Below are 26,004 nucleotides of genomic sequence, written 5' to 3'. Positions count from 1 at the left end.
ACACCTGATCAGTATGAAAGGTTCATCTACAACACTTTTTCTTAAACTGAATGTTAGAAATACTTAACTGTACAGCTCCAGCCTAACTTCCCTTTCCTGCTGTTTACATCCCACAACTGGCCAAGGGGCAAAGTTTTGCTAGAAGGAACAACAAGGTCTGTAAATCCCAGAAGAGGGGGGTGAAATTCTAATCCCCTATCCTAACACTGCTACTTGAAGTAAGAGTTCCTGATTAAGATTCCCAAATATCTAAATGACTGCACAGAATCATTAACACACTACATTGAAGGTTAAGATTCCTTCAGAAACTCACATGACAGAATGACAACCATGAGATGAGAGTCTTTTATCTCATCCAGAGACTTGAACCACTATTGCTTTTTGCTTACCTTTCCTACTTCTTTCTGTGGAGCCTGGATAGTGTTTTCATCTTCCATTTTATCCTCTTCCTCATCAAACAAGCTAAGAACAGTTTTGGTTCTAGGCTTGGTTCCTTTGTCCAATGGGGATGATGAAGAAAATAAATCAGAATGCTTGACTGTTTCCTGAGCAGATCTAGTCAAAAGTCCTTCCTGAAAATGAAAATAATAGGGGGAAAAAATAAGTAACACCTGGAAATACAAATCCTATCATGGAGCCTGCCAAGCTCCTCGTTAATTCAGTAACTGCCACATTTGCATGACTCAGGGCACAGTGAATCACATCTGTGCCCAAGTAACAAAACACTGAGGTCAATTCTTGATTGGCTGCTCCAAGAGACAGTCTTGTACAATCATCCATAGCCAAAGATAACTTTTCCAAGCATTGAGACCATGGGTCCCTCTCTCCTATCAAGTGATAGGACAGCTATAATCCTGATGCACACTGGTTGCTCATGAACAAGGAAGAACTTCTAAGTGTCAAAGATAACCAATACAAGTGCCAATCATTGGGAGTGGACCATGAATTCGTAGCATTTAACTAATACATAAGCCCCAAGGGGGAAATCTAATCAGGAAAATCAGACCCTCAAATTGTAAAAGGTTTACACTGTATAGGCAACTGAAGAAGAATCTCTGAAATAATTCTAAAATGCAGTATTTATTCATTCAACAAGTGGCACATTTCAGGTAAGATACCATTGATTATGAGGTACATCCCAATTTCAGAGTACTCAAACTATTAAAAAAATGCTTCTTTAAAGAAATACATAATTTATAACATAGTGCCTACTGTGTGCAAGGTAATATGCCAGTACTACAGACATGATGGTGAGCAAAACAAACTGGGCCTAGTCCACAAGGGGCTTATACTCAGGGAGAGAGCAGTACAGCAACCAGTCAGAGTCAAGTGTGGACCAGGACTGGGATAGGACTGGGGTCCACACACAGCCACTAGGAAGATAATTTCACACAGGAACACAGGTACAAATGAAATGTTTGTATCACTGTAGCTCCAAGGAGCCTCAGCAGCAAATGCAAATGCAACGCTCTTCACACAGGCCCTGGGAGATCTTAGACCTAAGCAGCTGGACACACAGTGTATAAGAAGTATAAGAAAAGAGGCATATAGAGACTGAAGGCAACCACAAAGCTGGATGCCCAGGTGTGGCCAGCAGCACTACCCACAGGCCTCCTGCAAGAGACGGCAGACCGTCCAGGACTTGAAAGCTAGTGTTTTAGAAAGAGTAGAAATTTCACTCTACTCTGTAATCCTTGCCAATATCATATAAAAGTAAAAGGATGCTAAACTAAAATCTCCTTAAAACTGACATTTAAATTCAAGTGCAGTTGGGGACCAAAGGAGGACCAAGAGTAACAGGAACACTGCACAGAAGAGAACAAGTTAGAAAGCAAAGATGCCATGACGTGACAGTAACCACAGAGACAGGAGCAGGCACGCCACAGTGCGCACATGTCTTGGAGAAGGGCCGGGAGGAAAGGCCCTGCAGAGGCTTCCTGCACTGTGGGGACACAGCCTGCTTGTCTATGTTTTCGAATCTGTCTATAAATGGGCCATTTATTTTCTGTGGTCAAAAAACTTAAGGGGTTGTGTGTGTTTGAAAAAACATACGAGAGACAAATGCATTCAAGTATACAAGAGAAAAAAGTCCACCTTTTCTGACTCAGCCACATCAGTTCTCCCAAATTTTAACGACTCCTTGGCACTCTCAACCTTCTTATCCACAGACTTCACTCCAAGTTGTGCCTCCTTCTCTTCTTCATCGCTGAACAGCAAAGGTGGTGCCTCAGAGACAGTCTCTTTTTTCTACCAAAAGAAGAGTACATGACATCCACAACAATAAAAAAGTGTGTCTGACCAGCATGGCCATATACAGAACAAGCCCAAACCATCCTCTTAGGGCTTCAGCTAAATGTGATCAAGGAAGAGAGGACAGGATAGTGAAGGTAGCACCAAAAGAGAGAAGCAACAAACACCACCACCCGGGACTTGTGGACAGGACACTTCACACCACCACATCACCTATATCTGTCTACTTGTGTCTGTCAACCCCCATGCCTCCCTCACTCAGATCCTTATCTCTGCCACCAGATGATTATGAGTCTCTCTCTCTGCCTCACTCCTCTTATATTTCAACTAGAAAACATTATCCAGAGTTGTCTTGCTAAAACAAAACACCTGCTGGATCAGGTCCTCTCCCAACCCAAACCTGCACTCCTTGCATGAAGCAAATGACACTCAGCAGATACCCCATTCTATCCCTCTACTCATATGCATCTCCTCCTTTCCTTGCTGTTCCTTAAGGTCACTGCAAACTTTCAAACTTCCATGCCACGCTGCCCTCGATGTCTGTAGGTGCAAATCCTCCCCATCCTTCAAGCAAGGCCCCCACGCAGATGTCACCCACGGTCTCTGTCCTCTTAAGTGTCAGTTGCTTTGTTGAATAAGCATAATATTTATCTCTCTACTTGATCCTTCCTTGACTTTCTTCCTAACTTATATAACAGCTAGCACACATCTGTTTGTCTGTTCATCTGAAAGGACTATACACTATATTTTCATGGCCAGTCCCAGCGTTTTATACCAACTCAGTGTTCAATACAAGTCTGCAAGCACTTCAGCCCATTTCTCATCTCTTCCTTATCAGGGAGGCAGGGATTTGGGGACTAGGAAACTGAGGTTTGTGACTTTCCTGGAATTCATGGCATTTTTGCAGCAAGTGACTTATCAACAAGTGCTTGAGAAAAAACTAAAGCTCTATTATAGTATAGTATAGATACAAATCATACCATATGACACGAGAAGTATGCTTTGAGGCAATGCCTGAATCAAGTTAGGAAGGCAGATTTGGGAAACTAAGGAAGGACATTGCTAATCATGATTTTAAAATGTGATGAATGAAGAAAGAAGAGAGCAAGGGAACTTTTAGTTAGGAAGAGATAAGTAAAGTGCAAAACCATTGAACTTGACATAAAAGAACACTGGAAGGCATAAAGAATTTCAGAAGAGATAAGGCAACACTGAAATGATTAAAGGAAAAGGCTTTTGTGGAACATCCTGGACTCACTGAAAACTACATAAAAATTCAGTGCATGTCGGGCACGGTGGCTCACACCTGTAATCCAAGCACTTTGGGAGGCCAAGGTGGGCAGATCACGAGATCAGGAGATCGATACCATCCTGGCTAACACAGTGAAACCCCGTCTCTACTAAAGAAATACAAAAAATTAGTCGGGCATGGTGGTGGGTGCCTGTAGTCCCAGCTACTAGGGAGGCTGAGGCAGAATGGTGTGAACCCGGGAGGCGGAGCTTGCAGTGAGCCGAGATGCGCCACTGCACTCCAGCCTGGATGAAAGGGCAAGACTCCGTCTCAAAAAAAAAAAAAAAAAAAAAAATCAATGCAAATAGTTGATAGGGGAGACAAAAAGAGACTTAAGCATGGCAAATCATATTCTTCCTTCATACATAACTAAGGTCCTGAAACCACAGAAAATGCTACCCAAAGTACCAGTTTTAATCTTCTTGAAGACAGGCTCATCCTGTCATGAAGTTTACTTCCTGTTTTTTTCTTTCTTTTTTTTTTTTTGAGATGGAGTCTCACTCTGTTGCCCAGGCTGGAGTGCACTGGCACAACCTCAGCTCACTGCAAAATCCATCTCTCAGGTTCAAGTGATTCTCCTGCCCCAGCCTCCCTAGTAGCTGGGATCACAGGCGTGCACCACCATGCCTGGCTAATTTTTGTATTTTTAATAGAGATGGGGTTCCACCATGTTGGCCAGGCTGGTCCCAAACTCCTGACCTCAGGTGATCCACCCACCTCAGCCTCCCAAAGTGTTGGGATTACAGGCGTGAGCCACCGCGCCTGGTCAAATTTACTTTCTTGATAGGTGCCAGAAAATAAGGAAAGTCTGAAGAAAAAAAAATTGTCTAAAATGGCTGCATCTTGGCCATATGGGTAATAGAAACAGGGCCTATGAACGAAAGCTGAACCTCACCTGCAAGGCCAGAGTCTGTCAAATATCACACTGACAGGTACCGATTACAACCTGCCTATTGGATGAAGCACAAAGGCAGCACAAAATCAAACATCCCTCTCCTGACCCTGCAACTGCGACCCCTATGTACTCATTAGGGTAAAAGGCTAATGAGGAAAATACATTAACCACATATTTACTTTATCTTATATACAATGTCACTGAGCACCAATCTGAATTGTTAAGAAAGTCACCTTTGCTTCACTGCCCCCTTTTCCCATTTTCTATATAACAGAAATGTATAAATGCTGTGTCTCGTGTGGCCCACTCTGGGACGCATTCTCAGTTTGTGTGGAGTCTCTTTACTGGGCTAGTAGTTCTCAAGCTTGGCTCAAAACAAAACTCACATTACATTTCTTTAAGTTCTCCTGCCTGTGGTTTAACCTTTTGGTCAACATAGGCTTACAACCAAGTCACAATTAACTTACACTGAAATATCTGTAAACAAGAAATATCTTTTATTTACTATTGTCTAAAGATGATTATATTTCACAAATAATCAAACACATGTAGGCTATTCAGCTACTTAAGTTGTGTGTCTTGACCTTTTGTTTTATTTAACAATCATAATTACCATAGGTTGAAAGAAGTTTTACAGCTCCAGAGGCTCCAAAATTCATTAATTTATTGCTCAGTTATCCTCCAGAGTAGTTTATTTATAATTTACAAAGAAAAACCAATCAGATCTCCTGACTCCTTTAACTGTACAACCACTGGATGTCCTCAAAGGGGGAGATGTTAAGTACAGAGCACCCAAGGAAAGGCTCAGGAGCCCCGTAGAAGCAGCAGCAGGGAGCCTGGGGCCCAGGGTGGGCAGCATGCTGGCCCAGGGCTGAGAGCTTCTGGTATAAGCTGAGCAACTCCATTTAACAGGAAGGGTCTTCTTCCATATCTCCTAGATATTTTTTGTTTGGAGTTTATTTCTAATTCCACAGTAATGCACAAATGCCTTCTTTAAAAAGGCTTTAAAAAGGCATTGAGAGTATGAAGTTCCCCATTCCATACCTTTCCCTGGACATAATCACTGGTAACAATGTGCTATCGATGATTTCAGGCCGGTTTCCAGGCATTCATGTGTATTTCTTGTTTTGGAAAGTTTAAATTACACCATGTTTACGTGTTTACGCATTTTTTTTTTTTTTTTTTGGCCTGCAGTATGTTTTTCATCCCAATAAGCTCCACCCTGGGTTTTTTCACCAATGTATAGTATTCCACAGTCTAACTGTACTAGGACCTGTGTGACCATTTCTCCACTGATGGAGTATAACGGCCTCAAGGTTCATGCATTTTGTAGCACATGTGAGAATTTCCTTCCTTTTTACTGATTGGCTAATATAAACCAGGACCAGTGTTAGTACTCGACACACACTCATAAAAGGAATGATTTTGCCTTAACTGGCCTAGTCTAATGTTAGCAGAATTCCATGCCAATGGGGCCCAAGCCTCTTCTGAGACCCAGTTCCTTGTTCCTACACCTGACACTGAATGATGGCTTTGCACGTGTGCTTCTGTAGAATACTATTAATCAGAAGATCTCTTTCTGAAACCAGGCAAATAAGGTCTTCCATAAGACTCAGCCTCCAAGGTTAGGTATGAAGAGCTGATTCGGGGAAGTACCACTACTGATGCAGCATAAACTCAAGGACATTTCCTAGGACTAAGAGATGAAGAATACCTTTGTTGCAGGAGGAACAGATGTGGGAGGAGAGCGAAACAGACAGCCTCCGCTATCAACATCGTCTTCAAAGAGGAGTGACACTCTCTGGGTCTTCTTTTGGCTACACAAACAAACAAAAGGTCAAATTAAGGAAAAGTGTGATGAAAAAAACAAAAACCATAACAACAATATTTCTTCTAGACTGCACCTACAGGAATCCACCTACCACCCAAACACCCAAGCCATTAGTTGACCTTACACAGTTGAAAGCAAACAGGAAAGACCTTTGAAATAGATGAAATCTGACTCCAACAAATCACCAGCCTCTGTCCCTCCTGCCTCAGGTTGCCCCTTTCCTGTTACTATCCAGTGCAGGTTCATCAGCTGTTACCGCTGCAAGGCACACGATGCCTGAGCCTTCCCAAGCAGAACATTCTCTCCCACTTCTTATAGCACAAAAAGAATCAAAGCGGACATGCCTATTTCCAGAATTGTCATGAAGACGGTTGCCAAGAGAGATCACAGGGCCAGGATCAGCACTGGGAAATGACCCTGTGCCTGGCTTCTATTTCTTTGTTTTAGTAGCGTTATCGAGACATAATTTACATTCCATAAAATTCACCTTGTATTTACTTTATTTTTAATATTTATTTTACTTTTTAAGACAGGGTCTCACTCTACTGCCCAGGCTGGAGAGCAATGGCACAATCATATCCCACTGCAGCCTCAAATTCCTGAACTCAAGTGATCTCCTGCCTTAGCCTCTCATGTAGCTACGACTACAGGCACACGTCACCATGCCTGGCTAATTTTTTTACTTTTTTGGAGAGGTGAGGTCGCTCTATGTTGCTCAGGCTGGTCTCAAACACCTGGCCTCAAGAGATCCTTCCACTTGGCCTCCCAATCAGTTAGGATTACAGGCATGAGCCGTTGCACCTGGCCAGATTCACTCTTTTAAAGTGCATACTTTAATGTTTTCTTTAATATACTCATTGAGTTGTGCAATATCACTACAACCTAAGTGCACAACATTATCATGACCCCAAAAAGAACCGCCATGCCTATGAGCCATCACTCTCCATTCCCCCTGCCCCACAGGCCCTGGCAACCACTAATCTACTTTCTGTCTCTATGGTTTATCTATACATTTCATATAAATGGAACAATACAATATGTGGTTTTCTGTGACCAGCTTCTTTCAAGTAACATAAAATTTTCTAGGTTCATTCATGTTCTAGGATGCATCACTACTTTATTCTTTTTTATTGCTGAAGAACAGTCCATCGTATGGTTATACATTTTGTTTATCCAGTCATCAGTTGATGGACATTTGGGTTGTTTACACTTTTGGCTGTTATGACTAAGGCTGCAATAAACACTCATGTACAAGTTTTTATATGAACAACTAATTTCATTTCTCTTATGTATATACACAGGAATGAAACTATTATGTCATATGGTGACTCTATGTTTAACATTTTGAGGAAATGCCAAACTACTTTCCAAAGTGACTACACCATTTTACGTTCCCACCAGCAGTGTATGAGGGTTCCAATTCCTCCACATCCTCACCTCAACTTCTTCTTGTGTGTGTAAAGCTTCTTTTGAGATCTGATGAAGGTATGAATTATTTTCCATACACAAAACTTGACAGACAACTTCGGGAACAATAGGAGGTAGGATGTATCTGGAGCAGAGAAAGCATTCCTGAAAGCCAGGTATGGTGTGTGGCTGGAACCAGGACCCACAAACAAGATGGGGTTCAGACTGCCAGATTTATGACCTTGTGTGGGGTGGGGGTAGTGGACACTCATGGGAATAAGCTAACCTGGATACAGTGCAGAAAATGCTCAGCTGAGGGTGTTGGGGTATGAAGGTGGTGCCATGTCCGCCCTCTACTCCCTATTTCTTCTCTTTCTCGTCTGTTTAAAGTTAGGAAAGGCTTTTTTTTTTTTTTTTTTTTTTTGAGATGGAGTCTCTCTTTGTTGCCCAGGCTGGAGTGCAGTGGTGAGATCTTGGCTCACTGTAACCTCTGCCTCCCAGGTTCAAGCAAGTCTCCTGCCTCAGCCTCCCGAGTAGCTGGGATTACAGGTGCATGACACCACACCCAGCTCATTTTTGTATTTTTAGTAGAGACGGGGTTTCACCATGTTAGTCAGGCTGTTCTTCAACTCCTGACCTTGTGATCTCCCTGCCTCGGCCTCCCCAAGTGCTGGGATTACAGGTGTGAGCCACTGCGCCCAGCTGGGAAGGCTTCTTAAGAAACAAGACTTACACTTAGTTTTGAAAGAAGGTGGCCAGGCAACACAGAAAGAAGAATGTCCCAGGAGAGAGCAACAAAAATAAAGGAATGTACTATTTCCCTGCACTCACGATGCTAACTGGTAATACCTGAGGGCTCAGAATGTGCCAGCTATTGTGCTCAGCATTTCACATTTAGATTCCATCTCATCATCCCAACAAACCGATGAGAGAAATGCTGTTTTTATTTTTGTTTAACAAATGAGGAAATTGAGGCACAGGGAAGTTAGGTAACTTGCCCAAGGTTATTCAGACAGGAACTGGCAGAATCAGAATTTAATATCAAGTTTCCAGAGCCTATATTCTAAATCAGAGACCAAAGATGCATCCGAGTGTCAAGTTACAGAGGCCTAATGCAGAAATGGTGATGCTTGACAAGATTCGAGTATTTGGAGACAGAAACCTGAGGTACTTCTGAATCTATCAAATGACGCTTAACCACACCAAAGCATAGGATTTACATGTCCAATCAGTTACTTCTTTCTGCTAATAACATTCAGGTGAATTTCAAAGTAATCATGTCAGGCTTTCAAAAGGAAAAAAAGTATTTGCAGGGAAGTAATTCTGAACCCATAAGCTAATCTGGCAGCATGTGATACCAACCACAGCCCATGCTCACTCTGAATATCCTAGCAGCCTCAGTTCCAGCATTAATGGGGAGAGGCACCTAGGTTGGCTATGGGTTATCAGCCCCTGGAGTGATACTGCACAGCTCTACAGGGAACTTCCTCCTAACAGGATGTGTTAAATGCTGAGCAGATTTCTATTCAAATAACAAAACTCTTTTTTTTTTTTTTTTTTTTTTTGAGATGGAGTCTTGCTCCGTCACCCAGGCTGGAGTGCAGTGGTGCCATCTCAGCTCACTGCAACCGCCACCTCCCGAGTTCAAGCCATTCTTCTGCCTCAGCCTCCCGAGTAGCTGGGACTACAGGCGCGTGCCACCACACCCGGCTAATTTTTATATTTTTTTAGTAGAGACAGGGTTTCACCATATTGGCCAGGCTGGTCTTGAACTCCTGACATCGTGATCTGCCCACCTCGGCCTCCCAAAGTGCTGGGATTACAGGCGTGAGCCAACGTGCCTGGCCTAAAATAACTTTTAAGTAATCCTGACCAAACCTGACATACTTTAGAGTAGCCCAGAGAAAAATCACAAACAAAAGATACTCAAATCCCTGACAAACAAAGAAAAAGAATATGGTTAAAAAATAATGACTGGGTAAGAAATCAGATAAGGATCCACAAAGACAAACATTTCCGGGTACTGAGGGAAAAGATGGTGCCACTGAAAAGCAAAGACATTCTCACTGGCACAATCACTATGTGATCCATGATTAGCAATCACCCGATGAACTAGCTTGTGCATCAGATTCCTTTTCTTGTTACCACGGACATGGAGTGAGGGACTCCTTCCAATGACTATCTCACCTGTCCTTGGCAATGGCAAAAAGATCATCTTCTTCGTCTTCCTCAAAGAGACTGGTCTTTTTCACAGCCTTGGCCTCCTGGCTCTGGAGGGTCCCAGAATCCCTGGGTTCTCCTTTAGACCTGCTGTCAGATGCTGAGTGGGTCTGTGAAGCATTCCACTGGTCCTTAAAACATAAAATATATATTAAAACTCCAGGCCAGGCGCAGTGGCTCATACCTATAATCCCAGCACTTTGGGAGGCCGAGGCGGGCGAATCACGAGATCAGCAGATCAAGACCATCCTTGCTAACACGGTGAAACCCCGTCTCTACTAAAAATACAAGAAAATTAGCCGGGCGTGGTGGTGGGAGCCTGTAGTCCCGGCTACTTGGGAGGCTGAGGCAGGAGAATGGAGTGAACCCAGGAGGCAGAGCTTGCAGTGAACGGAGATCGTGCCACTGCACTCCAGCCTGGGGGACAGAGAGAGACTCTGTCTCAAAAAAAGAAAAAAAAGTCCAATGGCAATTTAGATTATAACACATGGGGAGTAAAATAAAACTTATATTTGTTAAACTAAGTTGTATTTAAACTAAGTATTAAACTTAGTGCATCAGTCTTGAAGAAAGCTCATGCCTAAGACTTTTCTTTGAACTCATATCTAGACAGCTGGGCTCTCTGACCTCACAGAGCTTCCCATGATTTCCTCCTCCAACACCTGCCACGATGTCTCTTCCCACTGTGGTTCTGCACTGTATTACGACAAGTGACTTGTTTATTTCAAGGGATCAACATTAATTACAGAGGCTATAAGGAAGCCGAATGTAAAAATACCAAGAACTCAAGAACTTCCAACTCCAGAGAAGAATGACATTTTAATTCTAAAAATCCTAAAGCAGATTGAAAAAAAAAGTGTAAAAACTCACGCAGCACACATGTGAACAAGACACAATGAAAAACTGCTAGTAATCCTTTTACCACAAGTCTGAATGTGGCCTTTAGAAAGCATTTAAGGAAATTCTACTCGACTATGCTCACACCCCTTCAAGTCAAAGAACTCCCAAGCACTTGCATAAGTGCTCTATCTCTGGAGTCTAGAGTCTTGCAAATCAAACTGGAGTCCACAAGCCAGCAGCAGATTATGCAGAATTTCAGGCCCCGCCCCTATTTTCTGAATCAGAACCTGCATTTCACAGGGTGCCTGGGTGATTTCCTAAACATGAAGGTTTGAGAAGTGCTCCTCAATGTTTAGCAGTGACTGAACGCTGAAATCCACTAGAGAGCATCACAAAACTCCAATGACGAGGCTGTACCCCAACCAGATTAATTCAGAATCTCTGGAGCTGGGATCCACTGTCAGCACTCGTTAGGTCTTCTCTTTCTTTTTTTCTTTTTTTTTTCCTTTTTTGAGACAGAGTCTTGCTCTGTGGCCCGGGCTGGAGTGCAGTGGCGCGGTCTCGGCTCACTGCAACCTCTGCCTCCCGGGTTCAAGTGATTCTCTTGCCTCAGCCTCCTGAGTAGCTGGGATTACAGGCAAGCACCACCACGCCCAGATAATTTTTGTATTTTTTAGTAGAGACAGAGTTTCGCCATGTTGGCCAGGCTGGTCTCAAACTCCTAATCTCAGGTGATCTGCCCACCTCCTTGGCCTCCCAGAGTGCTGGGATTACAGGTGTGAGCCACTGTGCCCGGCCTGTCAGCACTCTTTTAAGTTCCCCATGGATCCCAATGAGCAGCCGAAGTTGACAGCCTTTGTTCTAGGACAAGCTTGTCCAACCTGTGGCCCATGGGCCACACACAGCCCAGTATGGCTTTGAATGCGGCCCACCACAATCTGTAAACTTTCTTAAAACATTATGGGATTTATGCACGAACCTTTTTATTTTTTTAGTTCGTCAGCTATTGTTAGTATTAGTGCATTTTACGTGTGACCCAAGACAATTCTTCTTCTTCCAGTGTGGGCCAGGGAAGCCAAAAGACTGGACGCCCCTGTTCTAGAACCTTGGCTGTCTTTCTTCTGCATGTCTTTTTGCTCCAAGCTTTAGGTAATGTTTTTATTTTCCCTGAACCACTATAATACTCTAGTAGGAGCAACTACACTGATGTCTGGCTGTTGCTACAGGGGGAACAATCACTGACTATGTTTAAAAGAAAAAAACTGGATAATCTATCATAAATTCATACATTTGAGTAGAAAACACAAATTATATATGCTTGGGAGTTCCTTGATGTGAAGGCATGAGCACAGCTGGGTGGGAATTCCTTAAACACTTTCTAAAGGCCAGACTCAGACTTTTGTAGTAAAAGGATTACTAGCAGTTTTTCGTTGTGTCTTGTTCACATGTGTGTTGCATAAGCTTTTTTTTGAGACGGAGTTTTGCTCGTTGCCCAGGCTGGAGTGCAATGGTGTGATCTCGGTTCACGACAACCTCCATCTCCTGGGTTCAAGTGATTCTCCTGCCTCAGCCTCCTGAGTAGTTGGGATTACAAGCATGCGCCACCACAACCTGCTAATTTTTTTGTATTTTTAATAAAGACAAGGTTTCTCCATGTTGGTTAGGCTGGTCTCAAACTCCCAACCTCAAGTGATCTGCCTGCCTCAGACTCTCGAAGTGCTGGGATTACAGACGTGAGCCACCACGCCCGGCTGCATAAGCTTTTAATACATTTTTTTTGCAATCTGCTTCAGAATTTTTAAATTGCTTTCAGTAAGAACATGAACATATCTATGACTTACATATCCACTTCACCCCCTCCTAACTTGTGTACAATGTTAAAAAAAAAAAGAGGAATTATTATAACACAGGAAGATGTTTAATACTCAGGATTTTTTATATCATCATATTTAAAGTCTTTTTCTGCACAGCTAAATCTGATTCCCTGCTACTAAATCTGATTGAGTCGGCAACTAAACTAACTGATTTGGTAGTATCTATCCAGATCACAAACAGAAATATTGCTAAGACTCCCTCAAAAAGGAGTTTAACCTCAATAGGTAACTCCTCCTAATTATAGTTCTAAATTAATGAAACACAGTAGTCATTTAACAAGATACTAGTATATATGGCCATTGGGGTATACGGGACATGCTACCTCAAAATATGACACCTTGGCATTTGAGAAAACAGAAGCAGAAAGGTCTCTCTGATCTTTCCCTGGCCCTTCTCCTCTGAAGCAGGACAGAGAAGAATCCTCTAACCCTCTCTGGAGTAGGTCATAAGACCTTCATTCCAGTCCTCCCTATTCCCAGAGGAAAGGAGCCTCCTTACTTGTAAAGATGCAGAGAATGATCTGACCACACAGGCCTTGCTGAGCTCCCCCAGCTTATTCCCATCAGGTCACACCCCTTTCATCTAATCGTGCTCCTCCAAAACTGTCCGCTTCTTCATCAGACAGCATCAAATTGACACAGGATTTCCTGTTTCTCTTGAGTTTTTCTTTCTGAAGGCTCCTGTGTCTGGTAAAGCTTATCTTACGTAAACTTGCACACTTTTCTCTGGTTAATCTGTCATTTGTTCTAAGGGACTCGACCATGAACCTAGCGATGGCTGAGAAATCATTTCCCCCCTAGCCGGCCTAACTCATTTGAAGGAGCATACACTATCGTGTGGGAGTCATACTTATTCCTAACCATTTTGAAGAGATTCATCTTTAAATTAATATATTACATTAAATGTCTTCCTTCAGAAAAGACAATCTTGTGAACATCGCCTTTGGTGACTGAACATCACGAGATATAAAACAGGTAGAAGAAGACTTGGGATGGCTTTAACTCTTAAATCCCATGAAATAATCCCCTCTTCTTTAGCAGAAACCTCAGCTCACCTCCTCATCACTGCTGAACAACAGGGCAGATACTTTCTTTTTGGAGAGCTCGGAGGCTTTTGCTTTCTCTTCTCTCTGAGCTTGTAGAGACAATGTCTGCCTCTTAGCAGCTGTACCCCGAAAAAGATTATCCTAGAAAAGCGAATGGCAGAAAGGTAAGACAACTTTATAATCAGCAAACACAGGATGTCCTCCTATAGCAAACTGTTAGGAAGTAAGTCTCCAGTCAGGTATACAAATAACCACTCTGGCGGCGAAAAACTGCAAAATGCTAGTAAATCCCAAACTACAGCCTTTTCTCACTGCACCCATAGAAGGGAAAGAGGTTACCATAGAACTCGAAGGCAGAACAGCTGCCAATAAGCAGGAGAACAACATGCGAATGAGATCATGAAGTACAAGATGAAACTGAGCCCCATCCAGTCGCCCTGTGGGCAAGTGCCTCTCTGCTCATTTCAGGTGGTTATAGCCTGCAATGGGCATGGGAGCCCCCGCAGCAGCCAGAAACTCACACTGTCGTCTCCACGAATGAGAAACCAGAACAATGGCTCAAAGGAGAGAACTGGGGGTCTGTCTCCACTCCTTTACAGGCCAGAAAGACATACACCTGGGATGGAGGGAAGGCATGACTTGTGTTTCTCATTAGTTTCAAAGAGATTATACAAAGTGGAGAAATAGTTTACTAAATAAAATTGCTGGTGTACTAAGTTTAATGGCATTTGTAAATTCTTCTGTGGTCAAGCACTCCCCAAAAGTTATATTTATTAAGGTGCTTTTATTCAGGTAAGGGGAACAAAAGCATCAGAGGGCCTGAGTCTGAGTTAGGATGGACAAACTCTTAACAGCAGGTGAACAGCCCTGGAATGTGAAGATGGATGAAGGGAGTGTCTTCCTGGATGAAGTCTCCTTTAAGGAGAGTGCGGTAATGTAGGACACGCCAGGAGAATAATGAGCTGGTGTCCATTGGGGATGCTAATGACAGAGCTCACATTCACTATGCACTTATTATGTGCCGGCACTCTGCAAGAGCTTCACACTAGTAGTTACAGCTGCCACAATGACCCTACTCACTGTTAAGCCACATGAGCTTAAGGAAGGTTAAATTACTTGCCCCAGGTCCCTGGTTTGCAAGTGGTGGAGCTGGGATATGAACCCAGGGGTCTGATGGCAAAGCCTATGAGCTCACCACTGCCCAGTACTGCATGAGAGTTAAGGTTTGGGTTGTCTTCTCTCTTATTTCTCTTCCCCACTGTGCTCTCTCCAGCCAGGATGGGAAACAAAGGCAATGGTCAGGACATGGCTGCCTTCTCCTTTGTATCTCCACTTGATCCAAAACATTCTTGTAGGTCATTGGGTATACGTTGATCCATCCTCTAGACTAAAGTACAGCTCACCCTGAATGACACAGGTTTGAGCTGCACAGGTCCACTTCTACACAAATGTTTTCTCAGTAATATGTTGAAAATTTTTTTGGACATTTGCAACAATTTGAAAAATCTTGCAGACAAACCATGTGGCCTAGAAATATCATTAAAAAAATAAGGAAAAGCTAGATATGTCAGGAATACAAAAATATATAAATAGATACTATACTATTTATATGTTAATCATCTGTTTATGTTATCCATGAGGCTTCTGGTTAACAGTAAGCTATTAGTAGATAAGTTTTTGGGAAGTAAGAAGTTATATATGGATTTTTCACTGCAATGTGGAAGTCAAAATAACCTCCACACTGTTAAAGGGTCAATTGTATTTCTCAAAGGCAGATTTCTAAAAATAAAACCTGTAGATTTCACTCCATAAGAACTGTGTCAAGAGGCCAGGCACGGTGGCTCATACCTGTAATCCTAGCACTTAGGGAGGCCGAGGCAGGCAGATCACCTGAGATCAGGAGTTCGAAACTAGCCTGGCCAACATGGTGAAACCCTGTCTCTACTAACAATACAAAAATTAGCCGGGAGTGGTGGTGCACACCTGTAGTCCCAGCTACTTGGGAGGTCGAGGCAGGAGAATCACCTGAACCCGGTTGCAGTGAGCCAAGATCGCATCACTGCACTCCAGCCTGGGTGACAGAGAAAGTCTCCAACTCGGAAAAAAAAAAAAAAAGAACTGCGTCAAGAATCTAATGTCTTCTCCATTGCACAGCTAGGAAAATATAAGGAAGAAGTCACTGAAATAAAAACAGAAATATTTTTGTTATATAAACTTCAGGTAGCCTGACTGCTTCCCTACCACCTTTTGCTAGTATATGAGCCTCTGGGTAGAAAGTTACATCAACAACCGTTTTCTCCTAATCTAAATTATCTAGTGTTACAATAACAACGTTTACCTCTTCATCTTCATCATGAAACAGGGAAACCGACGTGGGGAGCTTGCCAGGCAGCAGAGACGCACCTTTTAACTTACTCGCACTTTGAGAAGAAAACAAATCCTGTTGGATTGAAATTAAAGTTGCTGGTTAACAGGAATATCAGTTTTTAAAATATCAGGTCAGTATAAAACACAAGTGACTCAGACATGACAGCTGCCATGTGTCTAGGCTTCTTTCCTGAGAGGGAAGGTGGCTCAGACAGAGTCCTTAAAGGGATAGGCCTCAGGTCTGTGCAGGGTGTGTGCAGTGGCACTAAGGAGGAGGAGAGCTACAGGATCTGGTGGCCTCGCAGAGCCCAGGGGCTTCTGTATTCCCACCTGAATGACAGAAGGCAGGAATAAGTTTTTGAATCAATTTCCTACACCATGCTAAAAAAATAAATATATAAGCATGGCTTCCCATTACTGTCTAAAGAATCAGAGATTAGACAGGGTCAATAAAGAAACAAGGGCTAGATTCCCAAATTAATGGAGCTACAAATATTTTATTTAGTAACACCCTTCTCTCCTAAGATTATGACTTACTTCTTTTTTTTTTTTGAGGCGGAGTCTCGCTCTGTTGCCCAGGCTGCAGTGCAGTGGTGCAATCTCTGCTCACTGAAAGCTCCGCCTCCTGGATTCACGCCATTCTCCTGCCTCTGCCTCCCGAGTAGCTGAGACTACAGGCACCTGCCACCACGCCCGGCTAATTTTTTTGTATTTTTAGTAGAGACGGGGTTTCACCATGTTAGCCAGGATGGTCTCGATCTCCTGACCTTGTGACCCGCCCGCCTCGGCTTCGCCAAGTGCTGGGATTACAGGCTTGAGCCACCACACCCGGCCGACTTATTTCTTTTAAATAAATACAAATTAAACTTTATTTTTAAATGTTTGCTAGTCTACTTAGCTTAACTATAGGTATATGATGTTGCAAACCAGGATAAGACCTGATAGATTCTAAAGAAACTTTCAGCTCGGTGCTGTGGCTCATGTCTATAATCCCAGCATTTTGGGAGGCTGGGGCAGGCAGATCACCTGAGGTCAGGAGTTCAAGACCAGCCTATATTAATTTTGTAAAAATACCAGATTAGCCAGGTGTGTTGGTGGGTGCCTGTAATCTCAGCTACTCAGGAGGCTGTGGCAGGAGAATTGCTTGAACCCAGAAGGCGGAGGTTGCAGTGAGCGAAGATCCCACCATTGCACTCCAGCCTAGGCAAAAAGAGTAAAATTTCATCTCAAAAAAGCTAAAAAATAAAAAAATCAAGAAATTTTCAAAATGTTATAAAACATCAGCTTATCCTGCAAAGAAAGACCTGCAAGTTGAGCTACATGAAGTAGAAACATAAAATGGGACATCTATTCCCTTGGGAAGATAAACTTCAATACACAAGAGCCGAACAATTAAATAGGACAAGAAGATATTTCTAAGACCTCTTTGGACAGTTTTTTTTTTTTTAAATTATGGGGTTGCTGTCTACTCCTAAATATAGACCTAATGAGTTCACTAAGTGAGATCTCCTCCACACAGTGTTTTTCCCCTGTGCTCCCCGGCATCCCATGGGTTTATTTAGATAGAAGAGGCCACGTGGGGGATTCCAGGCATCCCGTGCCCCTCCTGCATGTTACACAATGGCAAGAGAAAGGGTTCTGCTGCTCTAAGAAAGTGAAAGTAAACCAAAGCAAAGAACAAAAACAAATGTCAACATCACAGTTTCGGACCCTTAACTAATACCTTTCTTGGTACTGCAAGAAAAGACACTTCCATTACCTCAAATATGTTCCCCCAAAATGACTTCACAGGGCAAGCTTCAGCCTCACACTTGAGATATAGAGAAAGGAGTCAGGACGTATTCCTTCGGGTCCAAAGCTTTAACTCTTACTTAGACTGCCTTAGTTTTACTTCTCCTTGCCTCAGAATCTGAACAATATCCAATAAAAACATTCACTCTATGATGACACACATGGGGCAAAGCCTTTGGTAGGGTTTTCACACAAGTCTGAGAGTTCATTTACACTCCCACCATCAAGAAGGGGAGCCTACGGCCCCTCCCCATAAACCTGGATGGGCCATTGTGACCATCTTGACCAACAAATGAAGCAAAAGGAACATCATTGACTTCCAAGGCTGGAACACAGAAGGGGCGACATGGCCTCCACCGGGCTCTCTCTGAGGACTCTCCCCTACAGCCCTGAGCCAGCATGTAAGAGGACCGGCTTCCCTGACTACATTCTGGGAGCCACACAGGGCTAGTGAGAGATGTCCCAGGGGTCCCAGTGCCCAGGTACCAGACATATGAATAAGGTGATCCTCAGTCCAGCCACCTTCAGACATAAGAGACCCTCAGTGACAACGGCCTAGCTAAGCCCAGTCAACCTCTCGAACTGTGAGACAACAAAACTATGGGTGTTATGAACCACTAGGTTTTGGAGTTACTTGTTTCATAGCAACAAATAACCAGAACACCTCGTAAGTCACTGAAATTGCTCACATTTGGTTTTCTTGTCTAATCAATAATTACTGGATGGCTTACAACATGCCAAGCACTGGTATTAAGGACAGGGTGTTAGGGATACAAACAGGGAATAAAAAGTCCTGCCCTCGTGGCACGTACTTTAGTGGGAAGTAGAGACAATGAATAAGTAAATATACACTGTCCCTGGCAACACGTGCTGTGGTAAACAGTGAAATAGGAAGGAGGACCAGGAGCACAGGGTGGTATGTGCTAGCAGGCTTCCTGTTGTGTGTATTTCATCAGGGAGGCCTCACAGAGAAATCGAAGAGTGAGGAAGCAAGCTGGATTCTGGGAACAGCATTCCTCAGAATGGCAGGGGCCGGTGCAAAGACCCCGAGGTGCAGGTGTGGGTGACACAGGGGATCCATGACATGAGGATAAGATGGTGGAGGCCCCATCATGCTGTTTCTCAGGGGTCAGGGTTGTGACTTAACTGGACTTTGGTTAATTGCCATGTTTTGTACACTCGCCTTCAGTGATAGCCTCAAAGGTATTCTTTACATCAAGGGCAATCACTCTACTTCCAAAGGGTTCCATGTTCATCCTTGCTGTGAGTGCAAAGCCCAACCATGACAGCCTAACCTAGAGCCCACAGTTTCTTGAAATACATGTAAGTTTCTGCTATGTCCACATATTTTTCTGTAAAAGGGGCTTATTACTTCCCATTACAATCTCATACAGTTCTATGATCTCCTAAAAGGCTAACTTAAAATTGGATCTAAGACGACCTAGGCCTGAGAGACTCAGGAAAAGTAGTGAAATTCTGAGAGGTGGTTCTAAGGTGCCTGGAGGGACCAAAGCAACCTGTGAGCCAGGGTCCCACAGGCTGTTAGTGGTCTCAGTCTCGACAAGACAGATGGCTATGCCAGAACCCATCTGCTACAGCATTAAGCCATGGTCTAGTTAGTGAGAATGTGAATAAAGGAAGTAGCATGGTGACCTCCACTCTGGTGCAAGCTCCTCATCACATCATGAGCCCATGAACAGTTTAAAATCTGAGCATCCTAAAGAGAGAGGATTTTCATCCCAGGAAATGTAAATACAGTCCAACCCAAAGTGAAAAGTATTGTAAACATATTGCTTTCTAAAGCCCCTGTGCTCTCAAGAGATTATTTTTTATTCATTTATTCATTTTGAGATGAAGTCTCGCTCTGTCGCCCAGGCTGGAGTGCAATGGTGTGATCTCGGTTCATTGCAACTTCTGCCTCTCGGGTTCAAGTGAATCTCCTATCTCAGCCTTCTGAGTAACTGGGATTACAGGCTCGCACCACCATACCCGGCTAATTTTTGTCTTTTTAATACAGACAGGGTTTCATCATGTTGGCCAGCCTGGTCTCAAACTCCTGACCTCAGGTATCCGCCTGCCTTAGCCTACCAAACTGCTGGGATTACAGGCATGAACCACCGCTCCTGGCCTCTAGAGATAATTTTTAAATAACTGGAGTACTTAACAAAAAGTCTTATAACTCTATTGAGAAAAACCTGATCCAAAAATAGTTTCTATGTCATATCTATAGACTAATACCCACAACTAAGCAAAAGAATTCCATACCTCAGAGTCCTCCTCATCTGAAAATAAGCCTTTTTGAGTCTTTGTTTCTGATGAGGGCTTGAGATTTTTGCTGGAAGATAAGGTAACCTTTGTCGGGGTGGGGGCGGTGGGGAAGAAAAAAAGAAAAAGAAAAATTAAGCATTAACACGTAAGATACCCAGAAAAGAGGGTTTACTCAATCAATCTAGAAAACGCATGGAGTCTCTGCTGTGATAAGCAACAAATCAAAGAGGCTGTTAAGAGAACAGCAAGACAAACAGAGGACACATCTGGTGTATCAGGGAGCAGGACACACAGTCTGGGTCAATGGGTGCACAGATGGGACATATGCAATGAGAGACAGCATGGAAAGACAAGCTGCCTGACAGGCCTGACACGTTCTGAATGCTGGGCCTTAGGTGGTCGGCAGGAGAAAGTCAGGGTTTCACAGCCAGGACATGACACGATGAGACAAACTGTAGAAAGAGGAGGGACCAGCTGTACAGGACAGCAGTGAAAGGTCAAGCAGTCAGAAGGGCTTAAAGACTGCTGGGGACACATACACTGGCCAAATGCAGGTCAATCTGAGCATCAAAAAGAATGATGGTTTGGCCAACATGGGCAAAACCCGTCTCCACAAAAAATTAGCCGGGCATGGTGGCGCACGCATATAGTCCCAGCTACTTGGTAGGCTGAGGCTGGAGAATCGCTTGAACCCAGGAGGTTGAGGCTGCAGTGAGCTGTGATTGCACCACTACACTCCAGCCTGGGCAACAGAGCAAGACCCTATCTCACAAAAAAAAAAAAAAAAGAAGAAGAAGAAGAATGATGGTAATGGATTATCATCTACACTGAAGAATGAATACATGATCCCAAAGCAATACTAAAAATTGGGGAAGGAGAGGGAGAGAAAGAACTTCATTCAGAAGAATGCCAACTAATAAGAAATACAGAATTAAAAACATAGTGGTTTATGCCCGCTAACAGATTAACTGAGTCAAGAAAAGATCATCAGTGGATTTTCAAAACACTGAGTAAAAGGCTGGGAGAGAACAGGTATTCACACTGTGTTCAGCTATCACTTTAGAGATCAACTTAGCAATGGCAAAAGAGAACAGGGTACCTTTCCAATGAAGCAGTGTGGTGGGCACCCTAACAACCACGTGACAAACGTGTCTGAATGAGGCAGACAGTGGACCTGATGTGTCTTGGGAGGTGATCCAACTGGAAGTGCACAACCCTGCCTGCTTGTATTCTTGCCAAAACTGCTCACCCTGAATCTATTCACAGGAAAATAATCAAGCAAATTCACAAGACACATTCTACAAGACAAGTGGCTGGATATTAAAAAAAAAAAGATGTGGGAGGTGTTGCAGTAGATTAAGGAGACCAAAGAGACATGACAACCAAATGCAATGCAGACACACTGTCCGAATCCTGAGTTTCTTAGAACAAAAAAAAATCAAAACATAAAAAAATACTATAAAGCAGGGGTCCCCAACCCTGGGCTGCAGACCAGTCCATGGCCTGTTAGGAGTCGGGCCGCACAGCAGGAGGTGAGGTGAGCAGCAAGCATTACTGCCTGAGCTCCTCCTCTTGTCAGATCAGTGGCAGCATCAGATTCTCATAGGAGGGCAAACCCTATTGTGAACTGTACATGCGAGGGATCTAGGTTGCAGGGTGCACTCTCCTTATGTCCCTAATGCCAAAAAGGTTGGGGATCACTGCTCTAAACGGCATTTTGGGGACAAGAGAGGAAATTGCAATATGAACTATATGCGAGATAATTTTAAATCTGTATTCTATTTGTTGGGGTGATTTTACAAAGACATTCTGGGGCAACTGGAGCAATTCTAATACAGACTAGATATTAGATTCTACTATAGAATTACTGTTAGTCTCACAGCTGTTGATAATGGCATTGTGCTTATATGGAAGTCATTTCAAGAGAAGCTTAATGAAATATTTAGGGGTAGAATGTCACAATGACTACATGGAAACAGTTCCATGCAGCAAACAGTTCAAACAACTTACATGCAAATAGTTCAGGAAAAAAATAGATATGTAACAAGGTTTACATCCATAAAGTGTTTGCCAAAACCCTAAGAACTGATCTATCTGGGTGGCAGTTATTTGGGTGTTCACTGCAATGTTCTTTCCACTTCCTGTTTGAAGTTCTTCAACATGAACGCGAAAGGGAACAGTACTTCCCTCTGGGTTCCGGATGAATTATTAAAATGCTGCAGATCAATGCTCCTGCATTAAGTCTTCCCTCCTGCTCACCTTTTTTTCTGCTCTTGCTTTATTTTCATCTGTCTGACTCACAGTGGCTTCTGGCGATGCTATGGCTTTTTCTTTGAACAGATCTCCTTCTTCATCACCAAAGATATCGGCAGTGGATTGGACTTTGCCTTTAAAAAATACCAAGGCATAAAATGACACTAACGTCAAACATCCTATCACAAAATTCACAGATTAAAAAATTCTTCCCTCCCAAAGAATAAACATAAAAAGTTATGTTGTTTCTTGATTAGTTATAAAGAAATAGTAAGTGAAACTATACTCTTCCCTTGGAATTTTTCAAAGTGCATAGTAGCAGTTCAGTTGAAAGACAGAACAGATAGTCTATCCACGTGGCTGACATGCTTATCCAAGCAGCCATCTCCTGTGCTTAGAGTAGCTTGGACTGGCTTACAAGGTGAAGAGAGATCTAGAGGAAGAAAGATCATTTAAGAGGGCCACCAAGTCAATCATCTAAGGAATCTGAGAAATGAAGGCTTGGCTCCTGCTTTAAAAACAAATCAAACTGTACAAAAGCAGATAAAAGCAAATAATGAAATCCCCTCATAATTCCACCAGTCTACTCAAACAAGATGAACATTGGGAACAGTTCAGCATACATGCTTCTAATTCCCCCAAAGGATGTACTAATGAATTAACACTAGTTATTTACAAATAAGGCTATAAATAAGAAGATAATTTGAACAATATGTCTTACCATTTGTGTTTTCCACTCAATGTACCTACAAAATCTTCCCAAGTCAACAAGCGTAGACCCCTTTCTTTTTAACTGTCACAGAATAGTCCACTGAATAGAAGGGCCATAGCTTACTCTACTGATAAGTATTTGGGTGATTTCCAACCTTTCATCACCATAAGCACTGCTGTACCGAATAGGGCATGTGTTGCTGAAATGAGGTCACTGACTCATGAATGTCTGAAGAGACTAGGAGTTGTCAAAGAAAGCAGCATCAATTTACTAGTGATTCTAAATCAGTTCTCAAAGATATCCACTAAGTAAGAGCCCCGTGGAGCTACAAAAAGCACTACTACCTTCATTCACTGTCATCTTCACCGAGACCTGTGTGCATTCTGCATCCATTTGCACTCTTTCTAGATTAACTAGGCTATCGTTTTCCCTCACACTTCGGCTTCCATCCTTACTTTCTACACCTAACACTGGAAGAGAGTGAGTCCAGACAGCCGGCTTCTAAATGCATTCTAGTTCCATCCATTCCTATGCCATCCTTTTTTATTTTTTCAAGTTGCTGAAAATCATGTGCACCTTAGGGATCTAGGGATCTACCTTTCTTTTCTGGAAGAGCAGTCAATAGATCTAAGTCTTGCTATTCCAAGTGTGATCTACAGACCATGAAGCTTGCTGGAAATGTAAATTCTCAGGCGCCACCCTGGACCTACTGAATCGGAATCTTCATTTTGACAAAAGCCCCTGGAAGATTCATCTGCACATTTAAAAACAAATGATTTATGGGAATGACTTCAGGACATAGGACTTACATTTAAGAGGAAAAGAGAGGAGAATGCCAAAGTGGCCAAGGGGAAGAAAACTCCATCATCTGAGGAAAGACCAAGGCCACCTGAGCTTTTTGGCAGAGAAATGAAAAGCTGGGAAATAAATGGCCGGCACACAACCTGCTGCTCATGTAATTGACTAAGGTCGGCTGGAAGAAAGGATGATTAAAACTTTACAATACCAAAGGTCAGAACTGGAACTTGCAAGCAAAAATTATACAGAAAAGGATTTCAGCTCTCTATAAGGAAAATAATCATAGTAATTAGCTGACAGAGCAGAAAAGATTGGGTCATAAAACAGACCTCCCAGGCACCACACCTATGTAAGTACAGACACAACAACTCAATGACAGGAATGCTGGAGAAGGGATTCTGGTACTATAAGAGATACAGAACTAGGTGAGCTTATGTTCTTTTTAGGCAACATTCTTTTTCTGGCTGAAGTCCTAGAAACGGAGGCAGGAACACATACCTGTTTTAGAAGGTTTGCTGTGGGGTGCCGAGAAAAAGTCGTCATCATCATCACCATCATCATCATCAAACAGGCCAGTGGGAGGGGGAACATAGGGGCTTTTCCTTGGAGTGGGCTGCTCAGGCTTCTGTGGCTCCTTCAGTGATGGAACGGACGCAGCACCAAACACATCCGTGTCTCCTGTGGGTGGAGAGACAAGACAGCCACAGCTGTGAGCCAGTGTGGGCCTGCTGAATTTACAAAAAAAAATTATCACCCACCAAAAACTTTTCATTTCAGTTAATCCACAAAATGCATTAACAGGGCCCAATAGCCTCCATCCATTACTGCTACAGAACATCTCACAACAGAGAATCACCAGGTCGCTCAAACACAAAAAAGTCCAAGGCCACTGAGCTCTAGGAGAATAAGAGCTAATATCAGTAAATGAGCTCTTTCTATAAGCTGCTCAAAGCCCTTTGAAGCTCCCAGGTACTTCCTCATCTCCAGCCAGGCTTTAGAAGATGATAATTTTGAAATGGAAAAAACAGTATTTGTGTAGTTTTTAGAAAACAAACCTAAGTTATGTTACCTAAAAATACAGAAACAGCTCCTGCTGGGATTTTCTTTCCAGGTTTGGATGATGAAGACTCTAGAATGAGAAAGCAAGGGGTAACCATTTCACAAGGGAAATAACTTTCCTTGCTATTTTCTTCCTGAAATACGTGCAATGTAACACACAGCTAGTATCAGACCTTTTGAAACCACTTTTTCCTGAACAAGCCATTTTAAAATTCTTTAGTATTTTCTTCTCTACCGATGTCAGGACTTTTTTTTGGGGATTAACACAATCGGAGCTGTGACTCCAGTGGAAGAGCATGCTGACCGTCATCAAGCCACAGCAGTGGGTCAGCTGGGGGACACCAAGGGAGGAGGTGAGCACAGCAGAGGCAGAGACAGCATGACCGGGGCTCCCCCAAACAGTTCCACCTCTACCCATTCCAGTTGGATGAGAATGAACGAGTGAAAAAGAACCGCAAAAACATGTGAGTCATCAGTAAAAAAATAAAGACATAAGAGCAAAGGGGGAAACCAAGCAAGTCACTGATGCCAAAACGTGGACAGCGGAAAGCAGAGGAGAGCCAGGCTAGCAGCCCGCACAGCACGCACAAGGAGCGGCCTCCAAGGCCCAGCTCTGATGCCTGTGCCCGGGAGACTCGGCACTTAGAATCACTAATTCCCAAGTCCCGAGAACTACCACAAACCTACGGAGTAACATTTGTAGGTTAAAAAATATATTTATATTTGTGTTTTTTAAAAACTGCACCAATGGGACAGGTGCAGTGGCTCATGCCTGTATTCCTAGCATTTTGCCAGGTCTAGGCGGGTGATCACTTGAGGATAGGAGTTTAAGACCAGCCTGTCCAACCGTCCAACATGGTGAAACCCTGTCTCTACTAAAAATACAAAAACAAAAAACAAAAAACAAAAAAACCTGCACAGATGATTTTAATGCACACTGGGTTGGGGAATTACTGGTCTCCAACTTATATACAGAATGTTAAAAATGTTTCTTTAAATTAAACTTCATTCAATGAAAACCATCCTCAACATTGCTCTAGGGTACTTTTCTTGTTTGACTTTTTATGAGTTCTCTCCTAACAAAGAGGCAAGACTGTGGTAT

At 43.0% G+C, this 26,004-nt stretch overlaps 1 protein-coding gene across 9 annotated transcripts in view; it reads right to left on the bottom strand.

Annotated features, from left to right (window-relative positions):
• Positions 1-26,004, bottom strand: part of WASHC2C (WASH complex subunit 2C) — a 65,250-nt gene that overhangs the window by 13,359 nt on the left and 25,887 nt on the right. For 4 of the 9 annotated variants that reach the window (XM_055353102.2, XM_055353103.2, XM_055353104.2 and 1 more), the window contains 10 exons: positions 24,913-24,972; positions 24,342-24,521; positions 22,340-22,467; positions 20,078-20,164; positions 15,993-16,094; positions 13,664-13,795; positions 9,862-10,025; positions 6,151-6,253; positions 2,095-2,247; positions 390-572 (listed from right to left, as the gene is read on the bottom strand). In XM_055353102.2, the coding sequence (XP_055209077.2) occupies positions 390-572; positions 2,095-2,247; positions 6,151-6,253; positions 9,862-10,025; positions 13,664-13,795; positions 15,993-16,094; positions 20,078-20,164; positions 22,340-22,467; positions 24,342-24,521; positions 24,913-24,972 (1,292 nt within the window). Of the gene's footprint in view, positions 1-389; positions 573-2,094; positions 2,248-6,150; positions 6,254-9,861; positions 10,026-13,663; positions 13,796-15,992; positions 16,095-20,077; positions 20,165-22,339; positions 22,468-24,341; positions 24,522-24,912; positions 24,973-26,004 lie in introns of those variants that run through there. The other 5 variants (XM_055353106.2, XM_055353107.2, XM_055353108.2 and 2 more) reach the window with 2 other exon arrangements.

Source organism: Gorilla gorilla, chromosome 8 (assembly GCF_029281585.2).
Source record: "Gorilla gorilla gorilla isolate KB3781 chromosome 8, NHGRI_mGorGor1-v2.1_pri, whole genome shotgun sequence".
NCBI classification, from domain to species: Eukaryota; Metazoa; Chordata; class Mammalia; order Primates; family Hominidae; genus Gorilla; species Gorilla gorilla.
The sequence above is the reverse complement of the archived record's forward strand: the minus strand, read 5'-3'. Positions and strand labels throughout refer to the sequence as shown.